The 21,821-nt window shown below is 36.3% G+C and overlaps 1 protein-coding gene across 1 annotated transcript; it reads left to right on the plus strand.

Annotated features, from left to right (window-relative positions):
- The first annotated feature begins 7,990 nt into the window (after nucleotides 1–7,990).
- Nucleotides 7,991–20,333, plus strand: LOC106052170 (calmodulin-2-like). The gene is made up of 4 exons (XM_013207478.2): nucleotides 7,991–8,190; nucleotides 15,592–15,762; nucleotides 17,328–17,416; nucleotides 18,750–20,333. Exons 2-4 carry the CDS (start codon nucleotides 15,625–15,627, stop codon nucleotides 18,946–18,948), a joined length of 426 nt encoding a protein of 141 aa, XP_013062932.1. The 5' UTR covers nucleotides 7,991–8,190; nucleotides 15,592–15,624; the 3' UTR covers nucleotides 18,949–20,333.
- The last annotated feature ends 1,488 nt before the right edge of the window (nucleotides 20,334–21,821 follow it).

Raw genomic sequence — 21,821 nt, forward strand, 5'->3', positions numbered from 1 at the left:
AACAGACACACCTCAAATTCATTTTTTTAGAGATATTATCATTGTATGTCATCTTGATTTTGACAATTTGTAAACGTCTGCCAACTGTTTATTCAAGATTAAGCATTTACTAATTTTTCGTTTCCTCATGAAATGATTCACTCACATAGGTAAACCTTGTCTCTGGCAAAATGTTTTTGGAAATTAAAAAACTTTGTTCACAACCTACAACAGAACGTAGAACTAGCTCTGACATCTCTAGCTCTGACATCTCTAGCTCTGACATTTCTAGCGTCTGTTACTTTAAGAAAGATAACCAAGAAAATGGTTGGAATTAATCTGGAAGCCGTGTTCAAAATAAAAAGGAAAATTGTTAAAATTGTTTTCGAAATACTCGTCCAGTAATTCAGTTTCCAGTCAGTTTCTATTCACCAATTGTCATCTATGGGGAGTTTGCTATTGAAATATGAGATTGTTAAAAAAGGTTGCAAGTTAAAGTAAAAACTTACAGATGACACATTTCATAGTTTTAATTTGCTGTGAATACAACATTACATATAGTTTGTCCCACGCTTCAATAGTTAGGTGTTGTTTCAAGTCTTTTACGTAAACAGAGAAGTGAAAACAAAAGTGACGCAGGGAAAAATAAGAAACATATTGTGTAATATTTTTTACACATTAAGTTATTCCTGGTAGTCTGCCCTTTCATTTCAAAGATCCCGTTATTTAGACATTTCTTATTCCATACCTTAGAACAGTGGTGCCCAACCTTATACGGCCTGCGGGCCATTTTAATTTCCGACACTCGTGTCGCGGGCCACATTAACGAAAGATAAAAAAAAAAAGAAATAGAGACTAAAATCCCGTGTATGCTTGTAGATCTACTTACACACATAAGTCAATATGTAACAATGGTTTCAGGCGTCTTGTAACTGAAAGTTTTTCCACTAAATTAAGTTCTTGTAAACATTGTGACCATACCCAGCAATTTATTTCGCAAATGTGCAAAGTTTATGAGGACAACAAGGCGTAGAAATTTATTGTCTGTATTGCTCGAAATTTCTCAAGCAGTGAAGTCTGGCTTTGTAAGTCAATCAGTTCCAGTTGGTGCCACTCCTCAGCGGCAATAGTAATTATTTCGAAATCTGCTGCTCTGTCATTTAGTTTTGAATTAGGATTTTCACTAACATCTTTCACTCATTGTGCAATTTTTGTGGCAGAAAAGTTGAAAGCTACAACTGTTGTTTTTTTCTGGACAATTGTATTCCATCTCTGCCAGCAATCACTTTTTTATGCTTCATTTCTCTTCTTAAAATGTGAGCAACTCTGTAGCCTCTATTACAGCCGACTCATTTCTTGATTTCTTGGTAAATATTTTCACCAATCGCAAAACTCTACAGAAATTTTGACGTAATTTTCCGATCTTTTCTTTGCGGCTCAAGACAACAATGCCTCAATATTTTTGTAATGGTTTGTTTTAGAATGCATTTTATGTTATTTTACTTAAAAACATTACTGTACAGATCAAACATATTAATTTATGTTCCGCAAAAAAAAAAAAAAGATCTGTCCACTTTTCCTGAAAGTTTCAACTTCCAATTTTGTTTCTTTGACCATCCCATTTCAATAACGACCAAATGTTACATGGAACGGCACCAATCATGTTGGTGTCAGAAGAACACGAATCAAAATGATGCAGAAAAGATGCGCTGTGTTCTACACATGAGATGTCAAGGACACGGCTAGCTCAAGACAGCCGCGGAACTATCCAAGACTCTAAAACAACTGTTAATTCTTGTCGCCGAAACAACAACAACTTGTGTTCTTATAGAACCAAACAACAACTTGTGTTCTTATAGAACAAAATAACAACTTGTGTTCTTATAGAACAAAACAACAACTTGTGTTCTTATAGAACAAAATAACAACTTGTGTTCTTATAGAACAAAACAACAACTTGTGTTCTTATAGAACAAAATAACAACTTGTGTTCTTATAGAACAAAACAACAACTTGTGTTCTTATAGAACAAAATAACAACTTGTGTTCTTATAGAACAAAACAACAACTTGTGTTCTTATAGAACAAAATAACAACTTGTGTTCTTATAGAACAAAACAACAACTTGTGTTCTTATAGAACAAAACAACAACTTAGAACAAAACAACAACTTGTGTTCTTATAGAACAAAACAACAACTTGTGTTCTTATAGAACAGAATAACAACTTGTGTTCTTATAGAACAAAATAACAACTTGTGTTCTTATAGAACAAAACAACTTGTGTTCTTATAGAACAAAATAACAATTGTGTTCTTATAGAACAAAACAACTTGTGTTCTTATAGAACAAAATAACAACTTGTGTTCTTATAGAACAAAATAACAACTTGTGTTCTTATAGAACAAAACAACAACTTGTGTTCTTATAGAACAAAATAACAACTTGTGTTCTTATAGAACAAAATAACAACTTGTGTTCTTATAGAACAAAATAACAACTTGTGTTCTTATAGAACAAAACAACAACTTGTGTTCTTATAGAACAAAATAACAACTTGTGTTCTTATAGAACAAAACAACAACTTGTGTTCTTATAGAACAAAACAACAACTTGTGTTCTTATAGAACAAAACAACAACTTGTGTTCTTATAGAACAAAACAACAACTTGTGTTCTTATAGAACAAAACAACAACTTGTGTTCTTATAGAACAAAACAACAACTTGTGTTCTTATAGAACAAAACAACAACTTGTGTTCTTATAGAACAAAACAACAACTTGTGTTCTTATAGAACAAAACAACAACTTGTGTTCTTATAGAACAAAACAACAACTTGTGTTCTTATAGAACAAAACAACAACTTGTGTTCTTATAGAACAAAACAACAACTTGTGTTCTTATAGAACAAAACAACAACTTGTGTTCTTATAGAACAAAACAACAACTTGTGTTCGTATAGAACAAAACAACAACTTGTGTTCGTATAGAACAAAACAACAACTTGTGTTCTTATAGAACAAAACAACAACTTGTGTTCTTATAGAACAAAACAACAACTTGTGTTCTTATAGAACAAAACAACAACTTGTGTTCTTATAGAACAAAACAACAACTTGTGTTCGTATAGAACAAAACAACAACTTGTGTTCGTATAGAACAAAACAACAACTTGTGTTCTTATAGAACAAAACAACAACTTGTGTTCTTATAGAACAAAATAAATTCACATGACTACTACAAGACGAAAACTTAGAATGAACTCCATCACAGAAAAAAGTGAATCCTAAATCCTAACATAGAAAATAATTTTTTCAACCCTTTTTATTTTTTTTCTATTTCCTATCTTTTGTGCCGAAGTTTTGGCGGGCCGGTCTGAACTACGTCGCGGGCCGTATCTGGCCCGCGGGCCGTAGTTTGGGCATCACTGCGATCTTCACTAGTGAGATTAGAGACTGGAATGTAAAGTAAGTAGAGCTCCCCTTTAGACCTATAAGGGCAGACGATGTTAAGGTCATCTGTTTCTTTGGCCAACGGTTAACGAGCAGGGTGTTATGTGGCAAGCACAACGACCAACCGCCTTTACTTTCCCCAACTTAAGTCAGGTACCCATTAGAGTTGGGTGGACTCATGGGCGCCCTAAAAAATCCCGAAATTCAAAATCCGTCTTCACCGGGATTCGAACCCAGGACCTCAGGTTCGGAAGCCAAGCGCTTAACCATTCGATCACTGCGCCCCCTAGAGACTGGAAAATCAACAATTTAGCAGAGTTTAAGGCATTGATTAACAAGCATGATTAGATTGAAACTTGAAATGCGTAGGACGTAATTATCTTCTTTTTTGGAGTAACGTCTATAATCTATAAGATAAGATTAAGGAAGGAAGATGAGAAAAGAAAAGAAGTCGATATGAAGAAATGTGTTTGCGATGGGATCGAGGCTAAAGAAAAAAAATGAAACAATGAGAAAGATTTGGAAAGAAATATTCAAATAAACAATGTCAAGGACATATATTTACAGTTCAAAGTTACACAAAATAAATGATACAAGTATTTACAAATGGAAAACATTTTGAAATTTGACTCCACAGTTAGTTGTATGAAAGGTGCATACAAAATAATTGTAATTTTTTTTTCATATTACATTTATGATGTAATAAACATACGTGAAGAAGATATACAATGTGTTATTGACATGTCAAGATCTACATGCCACTTATTACATTTTTAAAGGAGATTTGGCATGGCGAAATAAATACACGTACCAACAGTCAGTTCAGAACTACAGATGAATTAATAACTGTATTTAAAACTGTCTAACTTTTTGCCAAGTCACTGCGAGTTTCTTAATGTGAAATTTTCTCACTAAATGTTAATCTGAGTAATCTACTCTGTGTTTACACTTTGATGTTTAAGATTACGCTATTAATTCTTTAAGTAATAACATTCAGCAAAAGAAAATAAATTAGCAAAGCGAAATGAAGAAAGGTGAGGATTAACGGATCCTAAAAAAAAAAACAAGGTTACAAAGAGAGTTTGTGTGGAAACACAAACTCAAAATCGGACCCCGAAGTGGTCCATCCTTGCAGGAAAAAAGGCAGGTTTCAATATTAACAGAAGAATTGTAATGTTTATCCAAGTACTTCGCGTGTTTTTTAAGCCGGATACATCAAAAATTTTGCTATTTAAAGATGAGCCTTAATGTATGAAAATATCTAATAATAAATACGGTAGGTCTAACGTTTGCAATGTCACGTTTCGACAAACTGATCTCCTATTGAACAGTACAGTGCACTAAATAGGAGCTGCTTATATAGGCTTCAAGAAAACTCATAAATAAATGTGGTTGTAAATAGATGCATACTTTTTGTTCAACGTTTAAAAGTCTTATTGTGTCCTATATTTTCTATTGTTTAGTAATCAAAGATATTCAAAGGAATATCCTTCAACTTTTTGTTGTTATATATTAATGAAACTAATTGTTTTCTTAATTAAAAGAATACCGGCAAAAAACAACATATTTGCTCTTCTTAAACAAAAATTTTGCCTCCAACGTTTCTAAATGACCTATCTTAATGGGAACCAAAACAAGTTACAATTTAAAAAAAAATATTTTTAAAAGTGTAGGTACTCGGCTCAACCAACTTTATAAAAAGTCTGAATTTTTTTGGTTAAATTTGTTATATTGAGGGAACTTGCATCAATTATTTTGAATCGATCAATTAACCTAATTAATTTTAATAGATCTAGACTAAAACTAATAAATATGTGCGATTGGGAAAACAAATATTTGAGCTTAGCTGCACAGTTTAGCAAACTTTCGTACTCGTGGACCAATCACAAAAGCTATTACAAAAAAAAAGTTACTCGGGCCTGAAACCGAACTCGAGGTCTCTCGAGCCAACACGATGAAAGGCCGACGGGTTATCCACTGAGTTATTTAAGTAGTTATAAGCAGAGAATGTTTCATCTATTGTTACTTTCAATTTTTTAGCGAACGACGTAATTCTCTACACAAGTCTCATCCTCCCTTAGCTTAGTATATTTTCTATATAAAACAAAATTAATTTATTTGACTAATTGATTAAGTAATTTGTTTAATTTTTTATTGTTTCATGTGTTGCCATCAACAATGAATAATTGTGCAAAGTTTCAACTTGATCCGAGAATGGGAAGTGGTAGAAATAACTTATACGGCCAACAAGATTCCATCAAGACAGACAGAGTTGAGTTGAAGCTGATCAAAAACTATCACTTCTTCCTTTTTGTATTCAATTTTAATTTGACTAAAAATAGAACCAAAAAAAAGTTCTAGTAGATATTTGATCTCTGCCTTACGAAGTGGTCACACAATGAGTTTATTGGAACAGACCCTATACAACGTCTGTAATACTTAAGTAGGTCACCTGTGGCTTCTAGGAATCCATGTTTTCCCAGTTATGTCTGAATAGTTCGTAAAATAAAGGTGTGTTATTAACACTACAAATTACATATTGTTTCCCCCACCAAAAACCTATGTCCCTCTTTCATTTCTCCTTTCTCTCCCCCTCCCCTCCTCTTCCACCCAGTCATCTCTTATTTCCACAAACCAGTGTTTCCAAGCAAGTTTTTAGAACACACCAAGACTTTAGGCATTTAGACATCGCGAAGTATCGAGATCTCAATTCTTCCTATTTTTTATTGTTCTGCTGCTTGCTAAACTGTGCTCGATACTAGCACAAAGTGAATGTATTGGTCTGTTTACAAGTGAATGTATTGGTCTGTTTACAAGTGAATGTATTGGTCTGTTTACAAGTGAATGTATTGGTCTGTTTACAAGTGAATGTATTGGTCTGTTTACAAGTGAATGTATTGGTCTGTTTACAAGTGAATGTATTGGTCTGTTTACAAGTGAATGTATTGGTCTGTTTACAAGTGAATGTATTGGTCTGTTTACAAGTGAATGTATTGGTCTGTTTACAAGTGAATGTATTGGTCTGTTTACAAGTGAATGTATTGGTCTGTTTACAAGTGAATGTATTGGTCTGTTTACAAGTGAATGTATTGGTCTGTTTACAAGTGAATGTATTGGTCTGTTTACAAGTGAATGTATTGGTCTGTTTACAACTTTATCGATTGTGTTTCTATTATGTAAAATACTGTTTTCATTGCAGTCACAGTGTCAGTGGTTTGAATATAAATATATATGTATTTAAGACGTCCCATTTGGAATCAACATTTTCCAGTGTACAATATTTTTTGGGGTCCCACTTCTGTCCCTTTAATTCAAGGGTTGACACATTGTCAGTTTTCTTGATTTGACCTTTCCTTCTCCTCCTTTTTCACAGAGCTAATACTTCGAGGGATTGTTAACATGGTAAAAAAACAACAACAACAACATAAATTGGCTGGCTTTTCATATTTCTTTTAGTTCTTATTGTCTCGTCCAAGATCTGATGTGAATACGCCTTATACTTGGTACATCTTCCTTAGCTCCCCCACTCCATCTAGGCAAATGTATTACAAAAGCAAGCTAAACTCACAAATGCAAGCCAAATTTTGAAAATTTCAGATTGAGATGTGCAATTTTAATGTGTGAAAAAGTGAATAGGTGGCCGTCACATTTAAATTTTAAATGTTAGAATGAAAAAACAAGGACAAAAACAGAATGACCTTTTTTAATCCATCATCCTGATACTCCCAAGTAACAACCAGTTCAAACGCCTGATATGTTAATCCTCACCTCCTGAAACAACAAGAGAAGCATTAGAACGTCAAAAACATCTACAAAAAAAAGAGGGGGGGGGGAACCTGAATTCGAACTCATGGCTCAAGCCGACATATTAATCACTCAGCTAGTGAGGTGCTTATGAGTAAAGAAGATTGTATAGTTATGTATTGTTTGTTTCAAACTTACTTTAAAACGGTGAACTAAAAAGGGGACTAATTCAGCTTCTGACATTACATCAGTCAAGTACAATTTCTTAATTTTTCTATTGATTCTTGTGTTGTCAGGGGAAGAAATATAATCTTGCTAAATTTTAGCTTGATCTGAGATTGGGTGTGGGAGAAATAACGTGTACAAACTACAAACATTTTACCAGACAGACAGACAAAAGATATAAGCTTTGTAAAAATCCTTTTAAAAATTAGCAAATCTTTGTAGATTTGATCCTATTAATAAATAATAAGCTTATTAATACCATACATTCTAAAAGCAGGGCTTTGTTTTTAATTCCCAATAAAAGAAATATATTAAGAACATAATAGATCGTTCTACCTGTAATACACCGACCCCAAGCATCTCCTTTTATAACAACAACAATAACTATAACAAATAATAAAACGTGTTTAAACCCATTCACATAACAACGTTAGTTTCATAACATGTTTCAAAGTTACTTGGATGCATCGCTTTGACATAGGTTCCACTTTCTATTGTTCCTACAGCTCCTACGTCCATGGCTGTGCTTGATCCCAGTAGCGTGCTGGAACACGTTGGCCTCGGAGTCGTGAACCTTGCAAGATCAAGTATCGACCTCTTGTTGGCTTCCTCGAAGAATTGAAGGGATTTGATAGGTTACACAGGATTTATATCGATAATAAAAATATACCTTGTTGTTGTGACTCTTTGCAGCTTTCAACTGGCTTTACAGTTGAAACGTCGGCATTGAAGCGTACAAGATATAAACTAGCAGATCGAGCCTTGGATAGTGTCTAGCTTCCACAAATTAGTAAGTTTGTTGTTTTGATTCCTATTATTGTTTTCTTTTTACATGTCTATGAGAATGAAATCAAAAAATTCTTTTTCATTATTTTACTATATATATATATATATATATATATATCGAGACGACCGCAAGAGTCCATTGAGCGTACCGAACGACCAGGCTGCTACTCAGCCAAGAACTTTATAGAAACTCATTTGTTCCTTACTGTACCAGCGTTACTTGTTGAGGCCGTTTTAATGAGTCTGTGTAAATATAGTAACACATTTCTTATTACTATAAATAAAGAAGTCTTAGGGTTCCGTGAATCTCTCATCGCTTTTTGTGTGTGTTGAAATGTCGTTGTATCTTTCTTGCTGCTGTTCCTCAACTTCGTTGTTTGTTTTTTTCGTTCGTGTGTATCCTATAAGCGGTGGACATGTCCCTGCTAGACCCTCTAGATTTCTAGATCTATATGCAGGGTTGTCTCTTGTCCCGATGCTCAGGGTTCATTGCAATCTTCTGAACGACTTGCACTCTCTTCTGACGCGATACTGAGCAGAATATAGGAAAGTGTAACAGCTTCATCAAGACTTACTACAAACTGCGCGTTTATTTATTTATCTGCAGTAGTTGTAGTATATGCCTCATGCCATTGTTACCTGTTTGATAAACTTTTGAAATATTTTAATTACGTTGTTGCTGAGCTTGAGTATATTTAATTATGTCTTTTTGTTTGTATGTTTGTAGAATGAAGAAGAAAAAATAATCCAGTGACAGTACCATGGCATATATACAGTGTATTTTTTCTAGCTCATCTTTATCACAGGGCCAAAGGCCCTCCTAGTATATATTGTGTATTGCAGTGGAGAATAGATTTGAAACTGCTGCCAATACATTGAGTCTAGCCTTACTACATTAGGAACTAAAGGAGATAAACTTAAAATAATGAACGAATTAAACTTAAATGAACTTAACAGAATAGTCTATAAATAACCAAATTTTAATTAAAAAACAATAATGAAGAGGAAAAGGCTGCGATTTATATCATTCTTACATCGTAAATGAATTATCCTAAGGGATAGCCAACAACTAGGTCAAGTACACTGTATAGGTGAATCACTAGAATGTCAATAGACTAGTGAGTTTATTGAAAAGGAACCAAATCAATAAACCGATAGCCAGAAATTATTGATTGCCAGTTTAACGACTAGATTTTAAAAATAGATCAGAATTCATATAAGGCTGTGTTGCTGAAATGATTTGTGTCGAGATGATAATAGACCTATTCACCAGTGTTTCTCAAACTTTTGCCGATTGCGCTTCCTTTGTTGTGGACGGTTGTTGACTTGTAGCACCAAACAGCTGGTAGACAACTAAACCGCTGTAGGCGTGTTATATTTTAACATGTAAAACTTGAAATAACTTCTTTTGTGAACAATATTGTATATAACTTTTATTACAATACAGACACATTTTAACTTGCGATGAAATGAATAAACGTAATCAACTTTAGTAAAATGTCGCGTTATAGAAAACATTAAGTCGCAGATCAAAATGTCTAATAAAGAAGAAGGCAGCATTGGCACATACGTATGTACGTCTTTAAAGGGAGGAATCGTCATAATATCACATTCAGATAAGACGTCAGCTCCCGGACCTTTTTAGTTTTTGTCACACAAACCTTGTCAACAGACTAAAGTCCAGCTGTCGGGACACACACAAACCTTGTCAACAGACTAATGTCCAGCTGTCGGGACACACACAAACCTTGTCAACAGACTAATGTCCAGCTGTCGGGACACACACAAACCTTGTCAACATACTAATGCCCAGCTGTCGGGACACACACAAACCTTGTCAACAGACTAATATCCAGCTGTCGGGACACACACAAACCTTGTCAACAGACTAATGTCCAGCTGTCGGGACACACACAAACCTTGTCAACAGACTAATGTCCAGCTGTCGGGACACACACAAACCTTGTCAACATACTAATGTCCAGCTGTCGGGACACACACAAACCTTGTCAACATACTAATGCCCAGCTGTCGGGACACACACAAACCTTGTCAACATACTAATGCCCAGCTGTCGGGACACACACAAACCTTGTCAACAGACTAATATCCAGCTGTCGGGACACACACAAACCTTGTCAACAGACTAATGTCCAGCTGTCGGGACACACACAAACCTTGTCAACATACTAATGTCCAGCTGTCGGGACACACACAAACCTTGTCAACATACTAATGTCCAGCTGTCGGGACACACACAAACCTTGTCAACAGACTAATGTCCAGCTGTCGGGAAAAACACACAAACCTTGTCAACAGACTAATATCCAGCTGTCGGGACACACACAAACCTTGTCAACAGACTAATGTCCAGCTGTCGGGACACACACAAACCTTGTCAACAGACTAATGTCCAGCTGTCGGGACACACACAAACCTTGTCAACAGACTAATGTCCAGCTGTCGGGACACACACAAACCTTGTCAACAGACTAATATCCAGCTGTCGGGACACACACAAACCTTGTCAACAGACTAATGTCCAGCTGTCGGGACACACACAAACCTTGTCAACATACTAATGTCCAGCTGTCGGGACACACACAAACCTTGTCAACATACTAATGTCCAGCTGTCGGGACACACACAAACCTTGTCAACATACTAATGTCCAGCTGTCGGGACACACACAAACCTTGTCAACATACTAATGTCCAGCTGTCGGGACACACACAAACCTTGTCAACAGACTAATGTCCAGCTGTCGGGACACACACAAACCTTGTCAACAGACTAATATCCAGCTGTCGGGACACACACAAACCTTGTCAACAGACTAATGTCCAGCTGTCGGGACACACACAAACCTTGTCAACATACTAATGTCCAGCTGTCGGGACACACACAAACCTTGTCAACAGACTAATGTCCAGCTGTCGGGACACACACAAACCTTGTCAACATACTAATGTCCAGCTGTCGGGACACACACAAACCTTGTCAACATACTAATGTCCAGCTGTCGGGACACACACAAACCTTGTCAACAGACTAATGTCCAGCTGTCGGGACACACACAAACCTTGTCAACATACTAATGTCCAGCTGTCGGGACACACACAAACCTTGTCAACAGACTAATGTCCAGCTGTCGGGACACACACAAACCTTGTCAACATACTAATGTCCAGCTGTCGGGACACACACAAACCTTGTCAACAGACTAATGTCCAGCTGTCGGGACACACACAAACCTTGTCAACAGACTAATATCCAGCTGTCGGGACACACACAAACCTTGTCAACATACTAATGTCCAGCTGTCGGGACACACACAAACCTTGTCAACAGACTAATGTCCAGCTGTCGGGACACACACAAACCTTGTCAACATACTAATGTCCAGCTGTCGTGACACACACAAACCTTGTAAACAGACTAATGTCCAGCTGTCGGGACACACACAAACCTTGTCAACATACTAATGTCCAGCTGTCGGGACACACACAAACCTTGTCAACAGACTAATGTCCAGCTGTCGGGACACACACAAATCTTGTCAACAGACTAATGTCCAGCTGTCGGGACACACACAAACCTTGTCAACAGACTAATGTCCAGCTGTCGGGACACACACAAACCTTGTCAACAGACTAATGTCCAGCTGTCGGGACACACACAAATCTTGTCAACAGACTAATGTCCAGCTGTCGGGACACACACAAATCTTGTCAAGACTAATGTCCAGCTGTCGGGACACACACAAACCTTGTCAACAGACTAATGTCCAGCTGTCGGGACACACACAAACCTTGTCAACATACTAATGTCCAGCTGTCGGGACACACACAAACCTTGTCAACATACTAATGTCCAGCTGTCGGGACACACACAAACCTTGTCAACAGACTAATGTCCAGCTGTCGGGAAAAACACACAAACCTTGTCAACAGACTAATATCCAGCTGTCGGGACACACACAAACCTTGTCAACAGACTAATGTCCAGCTGTCGGGACACACACAAACCTTGTCAACAGACTAATGTCCAGCTGTCGGGACACACACAAACCTTGTCAACAGACTAATGTCCAGCTGTCGGGACACACACAAACCTTGTCAACAGACTAATATCCAGCTGTCGGGACACACACAAACCTTGTCAACAGACTAATGTCCAGCTGTCGGGACACACACAAACCTTGTCAACATACTAATGTCCAGCTGTCGGGACACACACAAACCTTGTCAACATACTAATGTCCAGCTGTCGGGACACACACAAACCTTGTCAACATACTAATGTCCAGCTGTCGGGACACACACAAACCTTGTCAACATACTAATGTCCAGCTGTCGGGACACACACAAACCTTGTCAACAGACTAATGTCCAGCTGTCGGGACACACACAAACCTTGTCAACAGACTAATATCCAGCTGTCGGGACACACACAAACCTTGTCAACAGACTAATGTCCAGCTGTCGGGACACACACAAACCTTGTCAACATACTAATGTCCAGCTGTCGGGACACACACAAACCTTGTCAACAGACTAATGTCCAGCTGTCGGGACACACACAAACCTTGTCAACATACTAATGTCCAGCTGTCGGGACACACACAAACCTTGTCAACATACTAATGTCCAGCTGTCGGGACACACACAAACCTTGTCAACAGACTAATGTCCAGCTGTCGGGACACACACAAACCTTGTCAACATACTAATGTCCAGCTGTCGGGACACACACAAACCTTGTCAACAGACTAATGTCCAGCTGTCGGGACACACACAAACCTTGTCAACATACTAATGTCCAGCTGTCGGGACACACACAAACCTTGTCAACAGACTAATGTCCAGCTGTCGGGACACACACAAACCTTGTCAACAGACTAATATCCAGCTGTCGGGACACACACAAACCTTGTCAACAGACTAATGTCCAGCTGTCGGGACACACACAAACCTTGTCAACAGACTAATGTCCAGCTGTCGGGACACACACAAACCTTGTCAACATACTAATGTCCAGCTGTCGGGACACACACAAACCTTGTAAACAGACTAATGTCCAGCTGTCGGGACACACACAAACCTTGTCAACATACTAATGTCCAGCTGTCGGGACACACACAAACCTTGTCAACAGACTAATGTCCAGCTGTCGGGACACACACAAATCTTGTCAACAGACTAATGTCCAGCTGTCGGGACACACACAAACCTTGTCAACAGACTAATGTCCAGCTGTCGGGACACACACAAACCTTGTCAACAGACTAATGTCCAGCTGTCGGGACACACACAAACCTTGTCAACAGACTAATGTCCAGCTGTCGGGACACACACAAATCTTGTCAACAGACTAATGTCCAGCTGTCGGGACACACACAAATCTTGTCAACAGACTAATGTCCAGCTGTCGGGACACACACAAACCTTGTCAACAGACTAATGTCCAGCTGTCGGGACACACACAAACCTTGTCAACAGACTAATGTCCAGCTGTCGGGACACACACAAATCTTGTCAACAGACTAATGTCCAGCTGTCGGGACACACACAAACCTTGTCAACAGACTAATGTCCAGCTGTCGGGACACACACAAACCTTGTCAACAGACTAATGTCCAGCTGTCGGGCCACAATTCTAACATAAGGTCGAGAAGAATCAAGTTAGCGGTGACGTTTTGACATTTTCTTCACAAAGTTTCGCTAAAGTTGCAGACATTTCGAGAGAAGTAGGTCCTTAGTAGAAGAGGAAACGACATTTAAAATATTTTAGTCTGTCAAACATTTACTTGGTGGATAGTCAAACTCTTTTTAGTTGATATTCAAACAATTACTTGGTTGATAGTCAAACATTTACTTGGTTGATAGTCAAACATTTACTTGGTTGATAGCCAAACAATTACTTGGTTGATAGTCAAACATTTACTTTGTTGATAGTCAAACAATTACTTGGTTGATAGCCAAACAATTACTCGGTTGATAGGAAAACATTTACTTGGTGGATAGTCAAACAATTAACTTGGTTGATAGCCAAACAATTACTCGGTTGATAGTAAAACATTTACTTGGTGGATAGTCAAACAATTACTGGGTTGATAGTCAAACAATAACTTGGTGGATAGTCAACAATTACTTAGTGAATAGTCATACATTTACTTGGTTGATAGTCAAACATGGATTTATACTTATTCTCCTTGTCCATGGAAACAAAAAAAAAATTAATCGGCTCCCCCCCCCCCCTTTCCCTTTTGTCAGGACGTCGCGCCCCGCTTGAGAGGACAGTGCGCACCACAGTTTGAGAAACGCTGTTGTACACTCTAACCTTTGATTAATAATAGAACTTTAGTGTTTTCTGTTGAAGAAAACGTCAAGTCGATGGTATTTACTTGAAGCGCACTTTAACATATATGTGTTTACATGCTGGGAAGTACATTACTTTAACATATATGTGTTTACATGCTGGGAAGTACATTACTTTAACATATATGTATTTACATACAGAGAAGTTCATTACTTTAACATATATGTATTTACATACAGAGAGGCTCATTATTTTAACATATATGTATTTACATACAGAGAGGTTCATTACTTTAACATATATGTATTTACCTGCAGAGAAGTTCATTATTTTAACATATATGTGTTTACATGCTGGGAAGTACATTACTTTAACATATATGTATTTACATACAGAGAAGTTCATTACTTTAACATATATGTATTTACATAAAGAGAAGTTCATTATTTTAACATATATATGTTTACATGCAGGGAAGTTCATTACTTTAACATATCTGTATTTACATGCAGGGAAGTACATTACTTTAACATATATGTATTTACATGCAGAGAAGTTTATTATTTTAACATATATGTGTTTACATGCAGAGAAGTTCATTATTTTAACATATATGTGTTTACATGCAGAGAAGTTCATTACTTTAACATATATCTATCTTATAAGCTTTCTGAATCTCGTAGCTTACTTTTCCAGATTAAAAAAAACGTGCTAGTGAATAATGTCTGCGTGCTTATTGTTTTATTTTTTCACTCATGATCAAATGGTATTTAAAGTTTATTCAGAAAATTAAAAAAAAAAAAGGAAAAAAGATCTAGGCCTGAACAATGCAGGCACTGTTTCGTATTCGTAAGCTATGGTTTAGTGTTTAGATGTATTATTGCTACCTAGCTTTTTAGTCTTTTGTCCTGAAGTGGCACAAAATTTAGTGATTTTACTAATGGTGTGATTCCAATCTAATGTGAATATTCGTTTGTTCCAAATCTCACGGCTGTATTATGTGACGTACTTCTCTTTCACTCTTAGCTTCTTATGTTATTGTTCTTCTGTTTATAAACAACATCTAATTGTTTCTTTGTTTCAGAATTCCATTTTAAAAGTAATTGGGCACAACATCATGCCTAGAGCTTCCAGAAGAGATTGGGAATCATTGTTCAGATCAGCTGACCGAGACGGTAATGGATATCTTGACATCAATGAACTGAGAGCTTTGTTCAGGAAAGCCAACAGTAGAGTAACAGAATCACAGCTGATTGTAAGTGTCTTTACGGTCTGAAAGTGTGGTAAAGAATAATACAAAGGCACCAAAAAACGCAGTTGAAAATATACCAGAAAAGCAAAAAAAAAATAAAAAAGCTATCCCATATCTTTTTATTAAAGAATAAAGAATACAGCTAATAAACAGCAAATAACCAGCTAATAAACGGTAACATTTCACAAATTAGACGCTTTTTTAGTCTGCTACATCAATGAGAATAGATGTGGCCATCACTTCATTATATATAGGAGACGTGACCGTTAGGCCTACTACATCAATGAAAATAGGTGTGGCCATCACTTCATTATATAGAGGAGACGTGACCGTTAGGCCTACTACATCAATAAGAATAGATGTGGCCATCACTTCATTATATAGAGGAGACGTGACCGTTAGGCCTACTACATCAATAAGAATAGATGTGGCCATCACTTCATTATATAGAGGAGACGTGACCGTTAGGCCTACTACATCAATAAGAATAGATGTGGCCATCACTTCATTATATAGAGGAGACGTGACCGTTAGGCCTACTACATCAATGAGAATAGATGTGGCCATCACTTCAATATATAGAGGAGACGTGACCGTTAGGCCTACTACATCAATAAGAATAGATGTGGCCATCACTTCATTATATAGAGGAGACGTGACCGTTAGGCCTACTACATCAATGAGAATAGGTGTGGCCATCACTTCGTTATATAGAGGAGACGTGACCGTTAGGCCTACTACATCAATGAGAATAGATGTGGCCATCACTTCAATATATATAGGAGACGTGACCGTTAGGCCTACTACATCAATGAGAATAGGTGTGGCCATCACTTCGTTATATAGAGGAGACGTGACCGTTAGGCCTACTACATCAATGAGAATAGATGTGGCCATCACTTCATTATATAGAGGAGACGTGACCGTTAGGCCTACTACATCAATAAGAATAGATGTGGCCATCACTTCGTTATATAGAGGAGACGTGACTGTTAGGCCTACTACATCAATGAGAATAGATGTGGCCATCACTTCAATATATAGAGGAGACGTGACCGTTAGGCCTACTACATCAATAAGAATAGATGTGGCCATCACTTCATTATATAGAGGAGACGTGACCGTTAGGCCTACTACATCAATGAGAATAGATGTGGCCATCACTTCATTATATAGAGGAGACGTGACCGTTAGGCCTACTACATCAATGAGAATAGGTGTGGCCATCACTTCATTATATAGAGGAGACGTGACCGTTAGGCCTACTACACAATTGCATGTACATTTACTACATTAAATAAGGTAGATGTAACAGTCATTAAGCCTACATAATATCATGTAGATATGACAATTGGCTAGTCCTGAGTCTAATTATGTAAATGTGACAATTACTAGTCCTGCGTATAAGGTTACTCAATTAGATTTTACTATTAACTCACATAATTTAAGTAGGTTAATGGCAATTTGTCAATCTAGAAGTAACATTAAAACAAATAGATCTAATGAAAGATGTAATAAAATAATATAGATCCATATTTGTTCCATGCATTTTGTTTCTCTATGCCCAGGATATATTTGAGTATTTCGATGGACCCAATGGGGATAGGAGAATAACGATGAAAGAGTTCACGACGGGGATTAAAAAAATCGAACAGTTGTAAGTACACATTCTTCTCTTAGGGCCGGATTTAATCGAACAGTTGTAAGTACACATTCTTCTCTTAGGGCCGGATTTAATTGAACAGTTGTAAGTACACATTCTTCTCTTAGGGTCGGATTTAATCGAACAGTTGTAAGTACACATTCTTCTCTTAGGGCCGGATTTAATCCAACAGTTGTAAGTACACATTCTTCTCTTAGGGCCGGATTTAATCGAATAGTTGTAAGTACACAATTTTCTCTAAGGGCCGGATTTAATCGAACAGTTGTAAGTACACATTCTTCTTTTAGGGCCGGATTTAATCGAACAGTTGTATGTGCACATTCTTCTCTTAGGGCCGGATTTAATCGAACAGTTGTAAGTGCACATTCTTCTCTTAGGGCCGGATTTAATCGAACAGTTGTAAGTGCACATTCTTCTCTTAGGGCCGGATTTAATCGAACAGTTGTAAGTACACATTCTTCTCTTAGGGCCGGATTTACACCCTAAGTTATTTGAGGTATGGGGTCCCTTGTATTCAACATAAGCCAATTTTGTTCAAAGCTTATATCAACTCACTGTCTGTCTGGTCAAAAGTTTAAGCATTTTTTTTCTCCCGTTTCCCATTCTCGGATCAAGTTAAGACTTTGCACAATTATTCATTGAACCTGACAAGAAATGAATCAATCAAAACATTAACCAATTATTTAATTATATGTTGGTGATTAGTTATTTAGTTTGATATTGAAATAAGTGAAATAAATGCTAATTAATGAGAGATGTGGATGTATATATGGACTTTAATCCCCTTATTACGTATTTTTTATCCCATTACCCATTCCCATCAAGTTAAAATTTTGCATAATTATTCATAGTGGATTACAATACTCGAATCTATCCAAACATTATCCCCGATCATGAAATCTACATCCACATGAGTAGTTCACAAACAAGGGCAATGTTGAGAAAGAAATGTTATCTCTTTTTATAAGACATTAATGAAACACACTCAAGAATTCCATTCTCTTGAATGATATCTAGATCTAGAATTACTTCTATAGAGGAAGTAACACAAGCTACAGTACACATTTAAAATAAGATACACCATCTGGAGAATATTTTGACAACAAAACAGATTTTCCAAAAGAAAAATAAATATTTTATTTTGCCATTGCGTATGTGTAGAGGTGTATTCCACGGCCTTTGTAAATGACCTCTAGCTGTCTCGTTCTGAGGCCGCCTGCAACCAGGTATTGTAATGTTTACCTCGAGTGTTGATATGTGTTGTAATGTTTATCAGGAGTGTTGATGTGTGTTGTAATAATAATAATGTGTTCTTTTTATTTTTCAGTCATCGTGACGTAGAATCTCTTTTCAAAAAGTTTGATAGAGATCGCAGTGGTTTCTTGGACCGCAACGAAATGAAAAGGCTACTGGAGTCTAGTGGTCAACGGTTTACGCATCAAGAAGTGAATGAAATCATCAGGCAAGCAGACGCCAATGGAGATGGTCATATCTCACTGGACGAACTATTGAATGCATTGACGTAAAAATACAATCGTCCAGTGTCAGAACTTTTGTTCAGGGGCAGCAACTTGTGAAATTTCTGTTGACGCACTCGTGAAATAGCCTAATTCACTAATCCGAAGTTTTATATTTTTCATTGACATCATATTTACTTTTACAAAGTGTTTATATGAGAAAATGTTGATTATGTTTAAATAAATACGAAGACCTTAAAAAAAAAGAAGCTGTTGCATTAATCTAACACATACGCATTATTTCTAGCTTTGACATTCAAAACAATTTAAAAACAAGTAACATATAATAAACAGGTATTTTAAAAAGACAATGCCTCCTTAATACAGATGACAGAATTTTGTTAGAGCGATTTTTTTCTCTCTTAATAACAACAAAGGAATGATAGATTTAAAGAAAAAAATGGAACATTTTCTACCTCGCCTTAATTCCCCCTCCCCTTCGAAAAAATTCTGGTTAGCGAATGAATAAAGTTATATACAATTCCAATGATAAGCTTATAGACCGAGACTACGAAGACGGTACGCAAAAAGAACGTCTGTATATTTAGCTCTTTAATCATGAATACATGTGGGAATGTTTGTTCAATATATAGAATGTCCAAAAATTCGAAACGGTTTAATTATTTAGAGTTTTCCTTACCAGGGCTAATAAGCTAGTATTTTTGTCTTATTTGTATTCATGAACTGTCAAATTTAGAGGAAAATCGTTGAAGCCGTTTTCAAGGTCCGTGTCCACCCAGGTTCCAGTTTCCATGAAGAGTTTGCAAGCTGAATAGAGGAATCGTAAAAAAAAAATAATTGCGTTACAAACTCCCTATAACGTACATATGTAATATTTTTTTCATTGATGTTCTCGACCAGTCATCTCGGTTTGGACGGCCATATCATTTCCCATGGGCATTACTTATTGCCGTGAACCTTAGGGGGGAGAATAGTCTCTCAACCCAAACCTCATCACTGAGCTCGGTTTTGTGCAGCTTTCTTCATCTGCTCCATGTCATTCCCGTATCAAAAGCTTTGCTGACGACTGACTCTTTCAGATTTGTTCGGGTCAGCCCAATGTCAACGGAAGACTAATTCTAAGTTTAATTTTAAGCATAAACTGTTTAGTTTGACATGGAAAAAAACAACACAACAGAACTTATTCACCATAGGCGCATAGTTAATTTTTTTATCAATATAATTAAATCTCGATTATTCCGATCCCGATGTATTATTTTATTACTTGTCAATTTCAATGACTTTGTCGATAATGAAAAAAAAAAGTAGGCCTACATAATTTTCAATATTCAAACTAATTGAATTGAATAACTGATCTAGTGGGTTGGATTTAGATCTTTGTCAAACATGGCTATTGTTCAGTTCATTAAAATAAAAGTAGAGTGTGAAAATGAGCTTACCTGTTTACACGATTTGTTAAAACGTTTCGTTCTTAAATAGAGATAAATTTAGTGTTGTTTTTTTTTTTATTTTGAGAGCCCTCCGAATGTGGGAGGGATATGAAAATAATTGAAATAGGCCTACATCCTGCGCTCTTCGCCATGATCTAAAGAACATTTATAGGCCTAAAAAGTTTTATCAAGATTGGTCAAACTGTTTTGATGTTTATTCAGGACATACAGGGTTAGGGTCATCAAAATCGGCCCGGCATTTCTATACAATGTGGCCCACAAATTGTCTGCCATTTGATGGGCATCCAGTTATACCTGTTCTCAAAAACATTGTGTCAAGTTTAATAATTTATCGAAATCATTTTACTATATGAATAATTTATTAGATGATTTTGAAACTATCTAATAAGCGCTATTACTAAATTAATAAAGTATAACACTTGCACTGGTGAATCTCTTAATATGAAAAAATTCCTGCCACCATATACATTTGCATATAGGCCTACACGTGTTTGACATTCACATTCAAAGCTGGTCCGGTCCTATCGCTCGCTGTCAAAATCATTTATAATAAAGGTACAAAAGAAATAACATTACAAAAAAAAAGCTACATGATCGACTTCAAAACAAATGACCTAAATTTTTAGCTATTTATTAATGAAAATATCTATAAAAACTTTATGGAATAAAAAATCTGGTACAGAGAATCGATCTCTGCTCCTTTGGTTTGGAAAGCCACTGTTCTACGCAAGTGCCACAAGCCCAAGGAAATTATACCTACTTTGAATTAAATTTCTTTCTGAAAGATAAATCTACACTTTTTAAATTCAGTATTGAGTAAATATTGATTTAATATGTGGAACTTCAAATGAATTAAAACATTTTATAGGTTTTAAAATATTAGTAGTAAAAAGAAAGAGTAGATTTAATACTAACACTTTATTTGACCATAAAAATTCTAAATTTAGTAATACTTTCATAAATTAAAAATAGATGACAGCCTTTCCAACAGTTACCCACCTTTCAAGAAATGACCTAGCGTTTTTTTTTTATTTTCGTAGTCCAACGACACAGAGAACTCTATAGGTGTTTGAATAAGAAAAGTGAGCATTTTTATTATATATATATAATAATATATATATATTGAATACGTAGGACAATATTTATAAAGAAACTGTTTCATTACAAAAGCAAACAAAAAACTTCCTTTTTTCTAACAAAGATTCCACGAACTCTGTGACATGCTTTGTACACGTTATTTCTCCCAGAGCCATTCTCGGATCAAGTTGAAACTTTACACAATTATTTGTTTTACCTCACAAAACAGGAATAAATTTAGATAGAAAAAAATAAGTTAATTAATTGTTAGCACCGGTAAACATTCGTTTTGTTTTGTCTCCAAAAAAGGGAAATAAATGCATTTTACTGAGCGATACGCCTGTGTATGTGGAGTTAATCCCCTTTTACGTTTTTTACACCTTATTTCTCCCA

The sequence above is a fragment of the Biomphalaria glabrata genome, chromosome 1 (assembly GCF_947242115.1).
Source record: "Biomphalaria glabrata chromosome 1, xgBioGlab47.1, whole genome shotgun sequence".
Taxonomy (NCBI): domain Eukaryota; kingdom Metazoa; phylum Mollusca; class Gastropoda; family Planorbidae; genus Biomphalaria; species Biomphalaria glabrata.

Coding starts and splice junctions, on each gene's coding strand:
- LOC106052170 (XM_013207478.2), top strand. CDS start 15,625: ATGCCTAGAGCTTCCAGAAGAGATTGGGAATCATTGTTCAGATCAGCT. Junction 15,763..17,327: donor TAACAGAATCACAGCTGATT/GTAAGTGTCTTT, acceptor CTCTATGCCCAG/GATATATTTGAGTATTTCGA. Junction 17,417..18,749: donor ATTAAAAAAATCGAACAGTT/GTAAGTACACAT, acceptor TTTATTTTTCAG/TCATCGTGACGTAGAATCTC.